General features: G+C 42.9%; 1 protein-coding gene across 3 annotated transcripts in view; it reads right to left on the bottom strand.

Annotated features, from left to right (window-relative positions):
* The window catches only part of GALNS (galactosamine (N-acetyl)-6-sulfatase), a 99,531-nt gene that overhangs the window by 18,007 nt on the left and 62,816 nt on the right, over positions 1-18,708 (bottom strand). For 2 of the 3 annotated variants that reach the window (XM_056526051.1, XM_056526053.1), the window contains exons 3-11: positions 12,476-12,599; positions 10,635-10,709; positions 10,018-10,120; positions 8,842-8,985; positions 8,046-8,112; positions 7,199-7,326; positions 6,509-6,648; positions 6,301-6,404; positions 1,792-1,928 (exon numbers count right to left, since the gene is read on the bottom strand). In XM_056526051.1, the coding sequence (XP_056382026.1) occupies positions 1,792-1,928; positions 6,301-6,404; positions 6,509-6,648; positions 7,199-7,326; positions 8,046-8,112; positions 8,842-8,985; positions 10,018-10,120; positions 10,635-10,709; positions 12,476-12,599 (1,022 nt within the window). Of the gene's footprint in view, positions 1-1,791; positions 1,929-6,300; positions 6,405-6,508; positions 6,649-7,198; positions 7,327-8,045; positions 8,113-8,841; positions 8,986-10,017; positions 10,121-10,634; positions 10,710-12,475; positions 12,600-13,383; positions 13,524-18,708 lie in introns of those variants that run through there. The other variant, XM_056526052.1, reaches the window with a different exon arrangement.

The following is an 18,708-nucleotide window of genomic DNA, read 5'->3' as shown; positions in this document are numbered from 1 at the left end:
ATTTTTTATAGACATATTTGGTATCGCCGCGTGCGTAAATGTCCGAACTATTAAAATAAAATGTTAATGATCCCGTACGGTGAACGGCGTGAACGAAAAAAAATTAAAAAAGTCCAAAATTCCTACTTTTTTAATACATTTTATTAAAAAAAAAATTATAAAAAATGTATTAAAAGTTTTTTATATACAAATGTGGTATCAAAAAAAAGTACAGATCATGGCGCAAAAAATGAGCCCCCATACCGCCGCTTATACGGAAAAATAAAAAAGTTATAGGTCATCAAAATAAAGGGATTATAAACGTACTAATTTGGTTAAAAAGTTTGTGATTTTTTTTAAGCGCAACAATAATATAAAAGTATATAATAATGGTTATCATTTTAATCGTATTGACCCTCAGAATAAAGAACACATGTCATTTTTACCATAAATTGTACGGCGTGAAAACAAAACCTTCCAAAATTAGCAAAATTGCGTTTTTCGTTTTAATTTCCCCACAAAAATAGTGTTTTTTGGTTGCGCCATACATTTTATGATATAATGAGTGATGTCATTACAAAGGACAACTGGTCGCGCAAAAAACAAGCCCTCATACTAGTCTGTGGATGAAAATATAAAAGAGTTATGATTTTTAGAAGGCGAGGAGGAAAAAATGAAAACGTAAAAATTTAATTGTCTGAGTCCTTAAGGCCAAAATGGGCTGAGTCCTTAAGGGGTTAAGGTTAGGGTCACATGTGCCAAATTTTACAGTGTATTTTCTGCAGCTGATTTAGCAAATACGCATCAAAATACAGCACCTTCTCTAAAAGGTGTTTTGTCTTTAGGCGATGTTCACATACTGGAATGTCCACATGGAGAATCTCCATTCGGACATTCTGGACACTGCGGGGCACCGGCATAACATGCCGGCACTATGCACAGGAATGCGCCATCTCATAGACGGCTATGCATTCCGTGCGGGCTCCGCACAAAGAATGAACGTGTTCATTCTTTTGTGTGGACACGGAAAATGGAATTTCTGTGTCAGAAACATCTGGAACGGAAATTCCTCCCTGTGCACAGAGCAGCAGAATCCTTTTGAATTAAACTCCAATGGAAATTCTGACGTGTGAACATGGCCTTAGAATCTATCCTATTTAGAATGCCTCCCTGTGGCATACAGATGATCATCCTTTGTCTTATTCCCCTGGCAAACAGCTGAGGGTGCTGGGAAAGCTGCAGTAAGCCAGATATTTTTCCTGCGGCACTCCTTTTCTTGGTGGCTATTTAGTTAAGTGGTTGCTCTTGTAATCCAAGGACTGCTCAAATCCACCACAATAGGAATTGCTTGTATAGAGCAGCTCTCTGTTCTGACTGATAGAGTATAATCCAGAGATGGGGACCTCCTCTTTTATGTCCTATTGCCCTGATAGAAACCATCCATATCGATATGCTCTATGTTTTACAATAACAGCTGGACTTGTGGTGCAGTTGCTCATAGCAACCAGATTCTTTAAAAAATGAAAGAAGCAATCTGATTGGTTGCTATGGGCAACTGCACCACTCTTCCTCTACACAGGTTTTGATATATCTTCCACAGTAAGCCTGCGCAAAGTGACAGATAATTGTCCAAATCCGGCAGATTATGTCATACACAAAATCCAATGCAGCTGATCACATTTTCGGCAGATGAATGTCGGCCAAAATTGTTTACTTCCCCTGACCATTATCTCATGTGTATTGTCAGTTTATGGCCAACAAGACTTTGCTTTGTACAAGCTGTAATACATAAATACTGTGTGAGATGCTAACCTCTCAATTTCTTTGCCTTCCAGGATGACAGGTGATAGGTCAATTCCATCTATTTGTCGGTCTGCAGGAGGGTCCAGTCCTGCCAGAACCAAGCTTGTTGTAAACAGATCCATGATGTTGGCCAGCTGGTGGCTCACCTAAGAGGAATAAATCAATCCAATGTTGGGCAAATAGAGAATAAACATGGTATTGAATCAAAATAAAGCAAGGTGGGTAAATGGTTTTCCAGGATACAGAAATAAATGGGTATCTTGGCTATGATTTTAAACTGCTGTTTTCTTATTTCCTAATAAATTTAATTCCTGGCTCCTGTTTCCTAAAATAAGTCATATTTAGTACATATGGAGCCACAGAGAGAGCCTCACAGAAATGCATAGTCGGAGACGACGAGGGACTGACCTGTGCGGCTGGATCGTTGGAGGTGAGTGACAGCCTCCTGCTGTTGCTTAGCAACAGCTCCCAGCATGCAACAAGGGCATGCTGGGAGCTGTAGTTATGCAACAGCAGGAGGCAGACCACCACAACTCCCAGCATGCCCTTATGGGACTTGTAGTTTTGCAACAGCTGAAGGCACATTCTTTCTATGTAAAAGTGTACCTTCAGCTGTTGTGTAACTACAACTCCCAGCTTGCACAATCAGCTAAAGTGCATGCTGGGAGTTGTAGTGGTGCATCTGGTGGTTGCATAACTACAACTCCCAGCATGCCCGTTGGCTGTCGGTGACTGCTGAGAGTTGTAGTTTTGCAACAGCTGAAGGCACACTGAGTTAAGTAGTAAACCAGTGTGTCTCCAGCTGCTGCATAACTACAATCCCCAGCATCCCCAGCCAATGTAGTATGCCTCCGGCTGTTGCATAACTACAAGACCCAGCATGCCCTTCCGCTGTCCGTACATGCTGGGGGTTGTAGCTTTTGCAACAGCTGAAGGCACACTGGTTGCAAAACACTGAGTTTGTTACCATACTCGGTGTTTCACAACCTGTGTGTCTCCAGCTGTTGCAAAACTACAACTCCCAGCATGCACTGATAGACCGTACATGCTTGGAGTTGTAGTTTTGCAACAGCTGGATGTTTCTCCCCCCCAATGTGAACGTACAGGGTACACTCACATGGGCGGAGGATTAGAGTAAGTATCCGGCTGCAAGTTTGAGCTGCGGCAAATTTTCTGTCGCAGCTCAAACTGCCAGCGAGAAACTACTGTGAACCCCCGCCCGTGTGACTGTACCCTAAAAACGCTACACTAGCACACAATAAAATAAAAAGTAAAAAAACACTACGTATACACATACCCCTACACAGCCCCCCTCCCCTCCCCAATAAAAATGAAAAACGTCTGCTACGTCACTGTTTCCAAAACGGAGCCTCCAGCGGTTGCAAAACTACATCTCCCAGCATGCACTGATAGACCGTACATGCTGGGAGTTGTAGTTTTGCAACAGCTGGATGTCCCCCCCCCCCAATGTGAACGTACAGGGTACACTCACATGGGCGGAGGATTACAGTAAGTATCCGGCTGCAAGTTTGAGCTGCGTCAAATTTTCTGCCACAGCTCAAACTGCCAGCGAGAAACTACTGTGAACCCCCGTCCATGTGACTGTACCCTAAAAACACTACACTACACTACCACAAAATAAAATAAAAAGTAAAAAACACTACATATACACATACCCCTACACAGCCCCCCTCCCCAATAAAAATGAAAAACGTCTGGTACGCCACTGTTTCCAGAACGGAGCCTCCAGCTGTTGCAAAACAACTACTCCCAGTATTGCCAGATAGCCTCTGACTGTCCAGGCATGCTGGGAGTTTTACAACAGCTGGAGGCCCCCTGTTTGGGAATCACTGGCGTAGAATACCCCTATGTCCACCCCTATGCAATCCCTAATTTAGGCCTCAAATGCGCATGGCACTCTCACTTTGGAGCCCTGTCGTATTTCAAGGCAACAGTTTAGGGCCACATATGGGGTATCGCCGTACTCGGGAGAAATTGGGCTTCAAATTTTGTGGGGTATTTTCTGCTATTACCCTTTTTAAAAATGTAAAATTTTTGGGAAAACAAGCATTTTAGGTAAAAAAAAATTTTTTTTTTACATATACAAAAGTCATGAAACACCTGTGGGGTATAAAGGTTCACTTAACCCCTTGTTACGTTCCCCGAGGGGTCTAGTTTCCAAAATGGTATGCCATGTGTTTTTTTTTTGCTGTCCTGGCACCATAGGGGCTTCCTAAATGCGGCATGCCCCCAGAGCAAAATTTGCTTTCAAAAAGCCAAACGTGACTCCTTCTCTTCTGAGACCTGTAGTGCGCCAGCAGAGCACTTTTCACCCCCATATGGGGTGTTTTCTGAATCGGGAGAAATTGGGTTTCAAATTTTGGGGGGTATTTTCTGCTATTACACTTTTTTAAAAATGTAAAATTTTTGGGAAACCAAGCATTTTAGGTTAAAAAAAAATATTTTTTTTACAAATGCAAAAGTCGTGAAACACCTGTGGGGTAATAAGGTTCACTTTACCTCTTGTTACGTTCCCTGAGGAGTCTAGTTTCCAAAATGGTATGCCATGTGTGTTTTTTTGCTGTTCTGGCACCATAGGGGCTTCCTAAAGGTGACATGCCCCCCAAAAACCATTTGACACTCCTTCCCTTCTGAGCCCTCTACTGCGCCCGCCGAACGATTAACATAGACATATGACGTATGTGCTTACTCGAGAGAAATTGGGTTTCAAATACAAGTAAAAATTTTCTCCTTTTTACCCCTTGCAAAAATTCAAAAATTGGGTCTAGAAGAACATGCGAGTGTAAAAAATGAAGATTTTGAATTTTCTCCTTCACTTTGCTGCTATTCCTGTGAAACACCTAAAGGGTTAATACACTTACTGAATGTCATTTTGAATACTTTGGGGGGTGTAGTTTTTATAATGGGGTCTTTTATGGGGCATTTCTAATATGAAGGCCCTTCAAATCCACTTCAAACGTGAACTGGTCCATGAAAAATAGCGAGTTTGAAAATTTTGTAAAAAATTTCAAAATTGCTGCTGAACTTTGAAGCCCTCTGGTGTCTTCCAAAAGTAAAAACTCATAAATTTTATGATGCAAACATAAAGTAGACATATTGTATATGTGAACCAAAAAAAAAAATATTTTGAATATCCATTTTCCTTACAAGCAGAGAGCTTCAAAGTTAGAAAAATGCAAAATTTTCATTTTTTTCATCAAATTTGGTGATTTTTCACCAAGAAAGGATGCAAGTTACCATAAAATTTTACCACTAAGTTAAAGTAGAATATGTCATGAAAAAACAATCTCGGAATCAGAATGATAACTAAAAGCATTCCAGAGTTATTAATGTTTAAAGTGACAGTGGTCAGAATTGCAAAAAACGCTCCGGTCCTTAAGGTGAAAAAGGGCTCGGTCCTTAAGGGGTTAAAATGCACAAAACTTATTTTCCAATTTTATCCGAGGGATTCCCTCTTCTAGTCTGACAACAATGAACAACAACGGTAAATATTGCTGCATATTCTCCTATGAGCAAGCACATAGTGACTGAAGTGACTGTGTGGCCTGCCTCCAAACCTCACTGCACACACAGGGCTGCCACCAGGGAGCCCTGTGTCTCTGCTTATAGGAGAATATGCAGCATATTTCCCACTGTGCAGGCTGTGTGTGACCTTACGCAGAATAAAATAATTCCAGACTAGGAAGAGTTTGGCTGGTCATCCAGAAAGTGGCAGGAAGAAATAGAAACATCAACAATTTTGAATCACAATTAATACAGTGGCATAGAATAAACCCCAATAATAATAATGATAGTCCAATAAGATGACACCTCACTGGTGAAAGGATTTTTGAATTTCGCCCTGCAATTTGCATAACATGTTTTTAAATAATGTTTGATAAATATTAGAGTTTAGAATCAAAAATATAAAAAGAAAAAAAATATATAAAGACATCCAGCAGTTTGCTAATATAGGAAAGAATGAATGATCTCAGCTGGTCACATACTTTTATCAGTAAGACACAGACATGTAGTCATTTTCCTTCTGTATTTCACTTCCTTACAATCTTTGCAAAACCTTCCTGCTATCAAATCTGCTTAAAAGAAAACTCAGACAACTTAACATCATACAGTTTATACTTATATTAATCGCTGAGCGATTTTGTAGATGCTTTACTTTTTAGGTGAGTACTTATACATTCATATTTAAAACTATATTCTAAATTCTTTTGATTTCCAGTTACCAGAAAGCAGTGCATTGTGGGAGCTCAAATGTCAGTTACACAACATTTGTAATGCATTGTCATGTGTTATATATGGTGAGATCTGATGATAGCTTCCCTTTAATAACAGCTCAGATGGTGGCGCCCCCCCCCCCCCCCCCCCCATAATAATGTACTAAAAATAATTTCAGAAATTTCAGTTTTTGGCCCTAATCAGTAAGGAGCTGTCCAATTTGGGCAATCTTTTTATGCTTAAAGGGTTCCCTAATAATAAGCAGATTACAGAAAAACTCACCGTACCAGCAGCCAAGTGTCCTGGCCACCAGGCAATGCCAGGCACTCTCATACCGCCCTCAAATGTTGTCTGCTTTCCACAAAGAAAAGGAGAGTTACTGCCACCTGGAATATATTTCATGAATATAAGCTGCAGACATTAATATTTTAACAATCAGACATAGGAAACTAGATTATCATATGTCAACAGAAAATGCGTGGCCTCTTACCTTGGTTTGGAGCAGAGATAAGTGCAGCTCCATTGTCAGATGTGAAAAACACAAAAGTGTCTTTGGCAATTCCCAAGTTCTTTAGGAGCTCCAAGATTTTCCCTATGCTGAAGTCAATTTCACGAACTGCATCTCCATACCTAGAGTTGGTAAATAGGTAAAGTAGGTAAGACTATGTTCACACGTCCGGAATGTCCGCACAGAAAATCTCCTTACGGACATTCCAAAGAGTGCTAGGACCGCTATGCAGAGGACTCCACAGAAAAAATGAACATGTTCATTCTTTCTGCGGACACGGAATTCAGAATTTCCGTGCCCAAAACATCTGGCATGGAAATTCCGTTGCGTGCACAGCGAAGCAGAATCCCATTGTCAACGGGACTCTACTGCTCCGGAATCTCCAATGGAATTCCAATGAGGAATTCTGCACAGAGATTTCAGATTTGTGAACGTGGCCTTACATATGCAATGCTTTGTGCCACCCACTATGCAAGATTTTGTGGTTTATAATGTAGGAACATTCATTTCTTTGATTACAAGTTCCCCTATTTGTTATATTACAGTCATTCATATTTAAACACTGGAAATTTTCAAAATTGTGAAAATAAACAATTATTTAAAAAAAAAAAAACACTATGTTTTCCTTTGAGCGTCAATGGCAAGAATGAACAAACAAGGTACATAGCTTACAATCCTCGTTGACTTGTTCCCAGGAAAGGACGGGAGGCATACACAGGAGCGTGAGTGGCATCAATTGCCCAGTACATAAAGAATGGCTTCTCGGAAATCCCATACTTGCTAATAAAATTGATGGCTTCCTAATGACAGAATAAAAATATAAATATATCAGCAGGGATAACAAAAAGCAATGAAGTGTTTTAGAAAAGGTTGTGGTTCTGGAGCTTGAACACAAAATCTCAGCTCTGTGCTGTCTGCTTCTGGTATATTCTAACATCTCCACTCGAATACTTGACATCTGCTTGCAGCCCACCCATACATTGGTGTATGGGACCTTGCTCCTATCTGCTCCTAAGTATTCTAGAATCCACCTGAGCCACCTTCTTCGGCTGGGTTCATACTAGCATAATAAGGATGCATTTTTTCCATCCATATCCATGTCCTGTCCTGAACACTGGTCTGATGACGTGAGCTATCAGACCCGCAGTCAGGCCAGGACTTGAAGCCATAACAGTGATGCAAAAATGCATCTGCGAAACCAGTCTTGTACGCCTGTTGCCAGGAGAGGTGCTTACAAATCTAAAGATAACATTGTGGCGCTAGAGTCTAATCCTTACAAGTAGTAAGGAGGAACATGGACTGTTGGACTAGATTGTTTCCTCCATGCCTACAATAGGTATCAACATTTGTGACAGCACCCCTAAAGCCATAGTTGCACTTATTATAAATTACATTATGACAACAGTATTTCAAGCTTTAAATAATATTAATGAATATTTCTGTAACCAAGAGCTAATGTTTATGGAAAATATTACCTAATAAAAATGACCACTAATTCAAAGGTGTCTTAGATTAGTACCTGTAAGTATATCTGAGTTAGGTTTGACTCTCCTGTCTTGTGATTAATATATATGTCTTCATAATATCTAGAGGGAGACAATAACAATGAGTATGACCATGCAAAAGAAATGGCAAAAAAGTTACAAATATTAAAAAGTATTCCTTTACTTCTGATTATCATAGTAGATGGTTTATTTTTAAGGTACCTTGAAATTTTGTGAGAAATCCATGAAAACAGTGAGACAAATCTTTTAGGGAAGAGCTACCATGACCACTGATACAGCATAAGTTGTTTTTTGTATTTTTTTATTAAAATAATATTTATTGAAACTTCACAATATAAACCGGATTGTATAAAGTGTGGATATACTAAGAGCACAAAGGAAAATTAGAACTACCATTATACATTGGAATTCTGCATTTGCTTCGCAAACAATGAGAATGGTGAGTAAAAGAAATAAAAGAAAAAAGAAAAACAAAAGAACATGATACAGTGTATGTTTAAAAAAGGTGTTGTTCGCTTTGGACATGTTCCACCAATGGGATTTCCAAAAATCTGCAGTAGTCTGTAGTGGAATTTAGCGACAAGTGGCCAATTTTTTGCAGCACCACCATGGAAGTTATAAAGAATCGCACAGTTTTTATTGACGCCTGTGGAGTTTCTGTGTAATGCATAAATGTGTTGGGTCCTCCAGAGGGAGATACTGTGTAGCCACTTTCTACCCTTACATTTACTAATTCAGAAATCTACAGTAGGTGCTGAGTTTTCTCAACTAGACATTCCTATTAATGGGGTTGCAAACTTGATACGTTACCTTCCAATCATCTCCCAGTTCTTGTACATTGGTATATTTGGACGTTCTTGGTTATCATATGGGCCAAAATGGCAGTTGGGAGAACCAAACCATTCATCAAAACCACGACTTAGTGGGTGATATTTTCTTCTGTGCCCCAAATGCCTTTATGTTTAGAGATCAGGATAAAAAAATGAATAGTATTATGTTCTAATAAATAAATATAAAGCTTCCTAAATTGTCTTTGTCACTCCAAAAACTTATGGAATGCTACACAAACATGGCAGAAGTCTTGATCAGTCAGACCCCAACTGTCGCCCTGTCTCATGGCATAAGATGGGCTCCATAGACTGACAATGGAACCCATTGCCTGCAAAGAAACAGAAAAGTTTCAAGCCGAGGAGTGGAGTACTTATCCAAGATCGTCTATCACATTTAGCTAATGATTGGTGGGGGTCTGAACATAAAGACCTCAACCGATTAAAAATTTGTTCCATTAGTTACTTCCATGGATTATTTTTAAGGAGTCTATTTTATACATCCCCTTCTCAAATTTTTTGCTAGGCCATGTCTCTTGATGTCAGAGAGGTTAATATTTTTAGTTAGACCTCTGGGGGGGGGGGCGGGGGAGGTAGGGTTTTCCATGCAGAGATCCAGCTGGTGTAGGAGACTCTTACAGATAATGTCCCCTAAGACAATTTACACAAATTGATTTTCTTTTCTCTAGTGCCACCTGACTAGAGACATTGGCCAAACCAGAGAAAGCTATCTGTAGACAATTGTTTGGAGTCCATGCTCCAGAGTATAGAACTGGTTGTGCTGAAAGTCACATCAAGTACAATTCTGTAAAGGATCCACTCAAATCAAGTGACTGGGATTTTCACCACACATTATAAAGTGATAGCATATTACTATCACACTGTGATTGATACATCTCTGTGAACACCACTAATTCTAAAAATGTAGGGGCTGCAGCGCTACTTTAGCATCACATCCCTCTTCTTTCCATCAACTGTCCATGGCCTGAATGAGGCTGTGCTGCAGTTTCCTGCACAGAGATTTGCTGGGACACAGCACTAAACCAGCCCCTTTATTCTCAGTATCTGTGGGGCCACAGAGGTCAAACCCCTATCAATAACAAAGTGATGGCACATCTTAGCCATTCTGTAACCTATATAAGAACTACTGGAATTGTACCATTTGCCGATAATTTTATTGATGTATCCAGCCTTCCTCAGCAGCTCCGGTAGCAGCAACTCAGATTCCGGAATCCCACCTAGTATCTCTTGTGGTGTGTAAGCTGTCAACAGGAGGACTAATTAGAATTCACACATGTCTATTTTATCTTTAGCATTTAACCAGCAAATAGTTTGTACAATTTCTAAAAAATAAAATATGCTTTTTGTATCTCTTAATAGCTTTTCATGAATATGTCCATAGGAAAAGATCGCAGCACACATGGAGGATCAAATAAAGTGCAGTGTTTATTTCATCCTCATATAGCAAAGTGCGACGTTTCTGAGGCCTCTCGCATTAGGAGGAAATAAACACTGCACTTTATTTGATCCTCCATGTGTGCTGCGATCCTTTCCTATGGATTGATGCTGAATTCCCTGACCAGGAACCCGATGATGGCGTGCACCTTATACTTCTAATTCATCAGCGGATGTGCTGCTTGTTTGGACTTTTGGTTTTTATGAATATGGCTAGAGAACAGCATGAATGAATCAAACAAACATCTGTATATAGGATGCATAGAAATAAATGGAGACATAATACAGTAGCTTACAGTGACCAATCAAAGGTGTTCTTACCATTCCTGGCATGGTCATTTGTAGTATAGAAACCATTCCGTATTGGAAGGCGTCCAGTTAGTAAAGACGCTCTGGCTATACAATAAAAGGGAATAAAAAAACTGTAAAAAAGATTGCCCATGTAATATCAGACATAGGATATGTGGAAACTGAATAAATATTGATCAAAATAAACTGTGGTGTACATAGAAGTAAAGGCGGCCTCATAGCAAAAATCGAAAGAGTCCTCCAATTATGGGGTCCGATTTAGCCTCCCAGGACAGAAAGGGCTGGAGTTTATTTTCCTTTGCTTATCGTGGCCTATTGGTTAATATTCCCCTCCATTAATTTGCTGTTTCCTGGAGAGACGATTTCTGCAGTATCTTACCAACAAAAAAAGGAAGGGACTAACCAGGGCAGGGCTCCCCTCTCTCCAAGGGCCCCATAGCAGTGACATGCAGTCTGCCACTATGGTACATACATTCTTGCAAATAAATAGAGCCACCCTGCAGAACATGCCTAAAGTGTTACATGAGTATATAATTGTGCTAATAGACCTTCCACAATAGTGGTTCCCTTATCTATACTTCACAAACTGTAGCAACACACAATTATATTCAGTACATTAACTGATATATGTACAGGAACTACATACAACCAACTACATATAACTAAGTTCACTTATGTTATGGTTAACATTTGGCCGTGCATTGTCCCTACCCTTATAACTAGACAGTTGTTGGTAGTGTTGCTGGAGCAGTGTGACAACATAGATTTTGGATGGCAACAAGGTATATGTATCTAAATACAGAGATATTCTTGATCAGAGGTCCTCAACTGGTGGATAACAGTCTGAACCCAGACCAAGGCCTCCACCTGACAGCTAGATGCAGGGGTCACAGCCTAACAAAAAATGATGAAGCAACATTGTGCCACTTCCCAGCCTGCCTGCCTGCCTGAATACTTGTCCCAACCCCGTTATTTCAGGCTGCTATTGACATTGCTGGGGCTGGGATCTTCGTGCTGACTGCAGGAATCGCTTCTCTGCAATCAGGAGCGCACAAACCAATGATTGCTTTCCTTTTGAGACTGACAGAAGCACTTGTTGGTGAGAGAAACAACTAATAACTGCTCACTTCAGCCTGAAAAGGCAAGCGATAATTGGTTAGCTCGTTCTGGGCAAGGTGGAGACTCCATATGCTGCTTATCCTGGTCTTCCCACTGCCACCAGGTCTCCCACACTGCCACCTGGTACCACTACTGCCACACAGTGTCACCATGTCCCACATTGCCACAAATCCCCCACTGGCAATGTCCTCGAGTGCCACATACCTCTTCCCTCTTTGCCCCAACTGTCTCCATATTCCCCACTGCTACCCACTGCCTCCCCTAATTCCGCACACTGTCCCCAAGTGCCCAACTGCAACACACCTTCCCCATGTGCCCGGCTGCCATACACTGCAGCACACTGGCCCCTATGTACCCCACTGCCACACACTTCCCCCATGTGCCCCATAGGGACCCCCTGTCCTCTGCGGTCACACACTACTCCCATGTGTCCCGCTATCACCATATCCCGTACTACCTCCCCTATTACCGCCCACTTAACAACAATTAGGTAAGTGGATTTTGGAAAATAAGTTAAGTACCCCTGTTCTACATTATGGGGGATATTTATAAAAGCCATGGAACCTGTGACTAGTATTTGGGGGGACATTCACTCCTCCCCCAGCATCTAAGTATGTATAAGAATGTATAACACATACTAATTCCTTTCAGTAATAGTTTTTAATATAGTAAAGAAACTTTTCACATGACACTTGTGTGCTTGTTTTAGTTCTCACAAAAGTTTATAAACTTACATGGGGAGCACAGAGGATTGGCTGTGTAAAAATCTGGGAAAAGGATGCCCTCTGATGCCATCTGATCCATATTAGGGGTCTCTTTGGAGGGTTCACCTAACACACCGAGATCTCCCCATCCCATCTGTAGTGGAAAAAATATATGCCAAATTGTTATTTACATAGTGGTATTTACTATTTACAGATGTTAGATTTAAATGGGCACTGTTACTTTAAAAAACCTTTGATATGTTGTAGAGACATTTTAAAAGTTTTGATCTGTCAGGGTCTGAGTGTTCAAATGTTCTCTCCTGCCATGTAACCGAGAGACCTACAATGCAAGTCTATGGGATTGGCACAGACGTAGACTTCTCCTACCGCTCAATCTATTGTTCAATCAGGGTCTGAACACTCAGACCCCAACTGATCAATACTTTTGACATGTCTCTAGGACGTTTTTTTTTTTTTTTTTTAAATCAAAGCAACAGGTACACTTTAAGGCTAATGCACCAAAGAGATTTTCACCGGAAAAAAATTGTGCTTTACCGTGACCAGAATGCCTCCCTTTTGGGTAGGGGTTGCAGGCCACTTACAACAATTGTTATGAATTCTAATTCGCCCAATTCCTCATAGGGAATTGATAATATGGTTAATGCATTGGAGCCCTAGTCTAGATTATAAAAATGAATTGACCATTTTCGACTAGCACCTATTGTACAACTACTACAGTAAAAGTAGTGTAACTAGTCTAATACTTAAAAATAGTTAAAAAAAAGAAGTTACAATAATTTTAGTATATCAAATATTAATACATAAGCAGAAATAAGTGGCGTGCAAGCAGCTGAAGCAAGTTCAGCTGCCCACAAAGTAAACAGTCAACTTTTAGCATAAAGTAGAAAACATGACCCCAGCCCGCCCAGTGCTCTCACATCGTCCATCAGCAGCAGTATAATGTTGGGTCCAGTCCCATTAGTTGCCAGAACTGTAGAAAAAAGAAATAGAACCACCAGAGAGTATACAGGAAACATGACTGCAGGAGGAAAGACTGTGGTTGCTGGGGCTTAGGGGGTTAAAGGACACGTGATAATGTTACGATCATGTGACCTGTGACAGGCTTGGGAGGCGTAAAGAAGTGCTGCGAATGCTGGTAGTGGGTTGTCTCAAAGGTGTGCCCATGTGGGTGTTAACCCCTAAATAACTAGGCAGGATAGATCATTCCCTGCTATGTGCTGGTTTAAAGAAGCACTAAACCTAAGGTCAGCAGCTTCTAGCAATAAGCTTCTATAGCAGTGTTTCCTAACCAGGGTGCCTACAGCTGTTGCTAAACTACAACTCCCAGTATGCCCGGACAGCCAATGCTGGGAGTTGTCGTTTTGCAACAGCTGGAGGCACCCTAGTTGGGTAACCCTGTACTATAGAGTAGTTGAAATGGAATGGACTTGAAGACCTCTGGAATAGACTCCCTTAGTTCTTCCCTCATGCACTACACTTCACAAACACAACATATATGCATGTACGTGATAAAGTGATGCCATAAATAAACATTACAGTGAGCTTCCTCTTTTACTAAAGGGGCTGATAACAGAAAACAATAGAATATATTGAATCAGTATACCAAATGCAGTTATGATATGCATGATTTAGTAATATAAAGCTCTGTTCACACCAGCATCATGGCTTATGATTACAATGCTGGATACTATAGTGTGCTTTCTTAGGCTATGTTCACGTGATGGAATTTCCATGCGGAATTTCACACGGACATTCCACAGCAGTAGAATACAATTGATTTCAATAGGATTCTGCTGCACTGTGCACACGGCAGAATTTCCGCAGCAGATGTTTCTGCTGCAGAAATTCAGATTCCGTCTAGGATGGCGCATTTCCGAGTGATCCTCGATTTGCTGTCGATGGTATGTCCGCATGGAAATTCACCGTGCGGAAATTCCACCGTCTGAACATAGCCTTATTGTGAAGCATTGGAAACAAAACTTTGTTAGTTCCCCTTCACACAGGCAGATAACCTGCGGATTCCATTGCGTATCTGCTGCTTAACCTGTTCAGGATGCCGGGCGTATGCATACGCCCTGCATCCCGAGTCCTTAAGGACTTGGGGCGTATGCATACGCCCGTGGGAATTCCGGTCCCCGCTGCTAGCCGGTTGGGGACCGGACCGGAATGCCTGCTGAAATCATTCAGCAGGCATCCCGGCACATCGCCCAGGGGGGTCCCCCCCCCCGCCATGTCGGCGATCGCAGAAAATTGCATGTCAATTCAGACATGCGATTTTCTGCTATTCCGGGCTGATCGGGTCTCTGGTGACCCGATCACCCGGAAAATAGCGATGATTGGAGCTGTCAGGGACAGCCCCGATCATCCTGAGGGCTAGGAGTGAGGTCGCAGTGCTGCGATCTCCTCCTATCCCCTGACATTGGTCAGAACTTATTCTGACCAATGGCAGAGCAGGACAGTGGGTTGGCAACCATGGCAACCCCCCGTTCTGCCCACCCCTGGATGTCGAGGGGAACATGGACAGAAGATGAAGGCCTGTACCTGCAGGAGAAGATGCCTGGGGATCCCCGATCTTCGCTGGATCCTGGCTCAGGTATGGAAGTTACGGTGGGGGGGGATGTGGCGGCAATTGGCAATTGAAAGTGAAAGTAAAGTGATCTTTACTGTGGCAACCACTAGGAAGACCAAACTGCAACTCCCAGCATGCCCAGACAGCCAAAGGCTGTCTGGGCATGCTGGGAGTTGTAGTTTTGCAACATCTGGAGGGTCACAGTTTGGAGACCACTGTTACAGTGGTGCCCAAACGGTAGCCCTCCAGATGTTGCCAAACTACAACTCTCAGCATGCCTGGACTGCCCAGGCATGCTGGGAGTTGTAGTTCTGTAACATCTGTCCCTTCAGATTTAGCAATTTTCATGAAATTTTTGAAAATTGCTGCTCTACTTTGAAGCCCTCTAATTATGTCCATTTTATGATGCCAACATAAAGTGGACATATTGTATTTGTGAATAGAAATAACATTTATTGGGAATATCCATTTTCCTTACAAGTAGAGAGCTTCAAAGTTAGAAAAATGCAAAATTTTCAAAATTTTCATGAAATTTTGGGATTTTTCACCAAAAAAGGATGCAAGTAACGCCGAAAATTTACCACCAAAATAAAGTTAAATATGTCACAAAAAAACTATCTCAGAATATTAGGTAAAAGCGTTTTCGCGTTATTAATTCATAAAGCGACGGTGGTCAGAATTGCGAAAAAGGGCTCAGTCCTTAAGGTGAAAAAGGGCTGTGTCCTTAAGGGGTTAAAATCCACAGTGGATTTTACTACCATTGACTTCAATGGGTCCGGAAAAAAACTTAGCAAATCTGCCTCTATTGCGGATTTTCTGCTGACCCATTGACTATGTCAATGGTAGCAAAATCTGCAGGCAATCCGACTGTGTGAACGTACCCTTAGACTGGATAATCTAAGATTGTGCCAGATTTTTAACAGTGGCTCAGGCATCCTAGAGCCCATGCACTGTGAGTGAATTCTGCTCATAATATCGGTCTGCACCACCTATAAGGCCATGTTCACACTGCAGAATTTCCAAGCGGAATCTGGCAGAAAAATTCCGGCAAATTTACTGCACATTGCATTGAATGGAGATTCCGCTGTCCCATTCACACAGCAGAATTTCCACTGCGGAATTTTGCTATCCAGATTCTGCAAAAACATTAAACCTGTCAATTAGGGATGAGTGAATCAGATCTGAGGAATCCGACTTTGTTACGAATTTCAGGAAAAATTTGATTCGCAGCGAATGCGAATCGCTTCATTAAACTCCATTTAGTGCGGTCCAGGCTCCAGGGCACCTAAAATGGCGGATCCACAAGTGAGGACATTGGGCAAGGAATCCTGGGAAGGCAGGTAGGTGGGATGACCCTTAATCACAAGCAGCATGCAGCCTATCAGCAGCCAACCACCCCTATATAATCGGCAGCCAAACCTTTAATCTCTACTACTAATTTTGGGTCTGACACCTGTCATCCAAAAGGGACTCTGGAGTAGCTGACCTCTATAATCAAGCGAGTCTACATGCCTGAAGAGGTGTTGTGCTCTTAGCACAACCCTTTCTGGTAAGCCTGAATTTACCTTTTGAGGCCGATTCAAAGCTAATAATACTGCACTAGGAGCGCACCTGTCTTTTTTCTTTTTTTTTTCTTTTTCCTCTCTATGCACAGAGGAGTGGCAGAGGCCTAAATTCATCAGGCAGAGATGAGGGGCGAGTGGCAGCAGGAGTCGCAGCTAGAGGCCTGAGCTCCCGGTATCAGCTACTGGTCGTGTCTCGACCAGCAACCCATCTGCCGTTATCGATTGGTTAATCCACTTCAAGTGACCTCTGACACCCCCAGTCAACAGTCGGTGGGTTCCTCAGACACAACCCTCACTTGGCATGGCCCGGGAGAAGTCCCTATCCTCCCATTGCCTCTGTCCTATGCTGTTCCCTCCCCCCACAGAAGTATCTTATGCTGTGGGTAAAGCTCCACTATTTAGTGAGGACGATCTACTAGAGGACAGTCAGCAGCTAGTGCCTAGCCAAGAAATGGAGCAGACATCCGCCACTTCCTACACTAGGCGGGCAAGTAGTGATGAGGAGAGTGGCGTGGGAGGTGGTGTTGCGAGCATTCAGGCTCCTGAAGCAGCCACTTTTGAGGAACCTGAGGAGGACATCAGTGACATGCAGACACAACTCGATGATGATAAAGCCAATCGCACTTGGGAGCCGGGTGCAGAAGGGGCTTCATCATCAGAAGAAGAAGAGGGTTGCAGGTTGCCAGTGAGGCAGCAGCTCAGCCAGCAAGGTGGTAGCCTGGTTGGCAGAAGTGGAAAGTCTGGAGCCAAACATGTCCGGGGTGGACCACCTGCTTCGAGGCAGCCTACCTTCCCGGAAGGTAGTGGAACAGGGGTTCCAGGAGTCGGCGGCAGTAGCAGTCAATCAGTGCGGACTATTGGTGGGAAAATCAGCTACTCGGCGGTGTGGCAGTTTTTCATCAAGCATCCAGAGGATGTTAACCTGGCCACATGCAAGATGTGTCGGCAGAAGGTGAAGCGTGGCCAGGGTCCCAATGTTGGCACCACGGCCCTGCGTCAACATATGCAGCGTCACCATAAAGCGGCCTGGGAGAACCGTGGCTCCGATGTGGTGGTCCAGCCTCCTGCATCACCCAGTGGCATGCGGCTCCCTGTTTCAGCCAGCCAAGGCTCCACCACCTCAGCAGAAGGAAGCTGTATGTCATACCCATCTTCTGTCGCTCCAGATGCTCCTGCTCCTTCTACTTTGAGTCAGTCATTCTGCCAGCAATCCATTGGTGAAGCCATGTCCAAGAGACAACAGTATGCGCACACTCATCCAATGACGCAGAAGCTGAATGTGCTCCTGTCCAAGTTGCTGGTGCTGCAGTCCCTCCCTTTTCAAGTGGTGGACTCTGCACCTTTCAAAGAACTGATGGCTTGTGCTGAGCCAAGATGGAGAGTCCCAAGCCATCATTTATTTGCAAAGAAGGCAGTACCAGCCTTGCACAATTTTGTGGAACAGAAGGTAGGCCAGTCCTTGAGCCTGTCGGTGTGTACCAAAGTGCACGGCAGCGCCGACGTGGTCAGGGACAATACATGTCCTTTACGGCCCACTGGGTGAATGTGGCTCCTGCACAGCCACAACAGCAACTTGGAAAGGTCACGCCGCTTCCACGATCTCAGGCCGTTGGTCCTGCAACAGTGTGCGACTCCGCCTCCTCATCCTCCACCGTGTCCTCAGCCTCCACTGCACGGACAAGTCTCAGTGCCCCTCCAGCATACCATGTGTGCAGGGCATCGCAGTGTAATGCTGTTCTTCACATGGTTTGCCTTGGCGAACAGAGTCACACAGGGGTGGAACTGCTAAAAGTCATTCATCAAGAAATCGAGTCATGGCTTACTCCATGAAAACTGGAAATGGGAACCATGGTAACTGACAACGGGAAGAACATCTTGTCTGTGCTGCGACAAGGAAGCCTGAGACATGCGCCCTGCATGGCACACATTTTCAATCTGGTTGTCAAGCGGTTCCTGAAGTGTTCCCCCCATCTGAAAGACATCCTAACAATGGGAAGGAAACTTTGCATGCACTTCAGCCACTCATACACCGCAAAGCACACCCTCCTTGAGCTGCAGCATCAGAACGGTATCCCCCAACATAGTCTGATTTGCAACGTTTCCACATG

This window comes from Hyla sarda, chromosome 6 (genome assembly GCF_029499605.1).
Source record: "Hyla sarda isolate aHylSar1 chromosome 6, aHylSar1.hap1, whole genome shotgun sequence".
In the NCBI taxonomy this organism is placed as follows: domain Eukaryota; kingdom Metazoa; phylum Chordata; class Amphibia; order Anura; family Hylidae; genus Hyla; species Hyla sarda.
The sequence above is the reverse complement of the archived record's forward strand: the minus strand, read 5'-3'. Positions and strand labels throughout refer to the sequence as shown.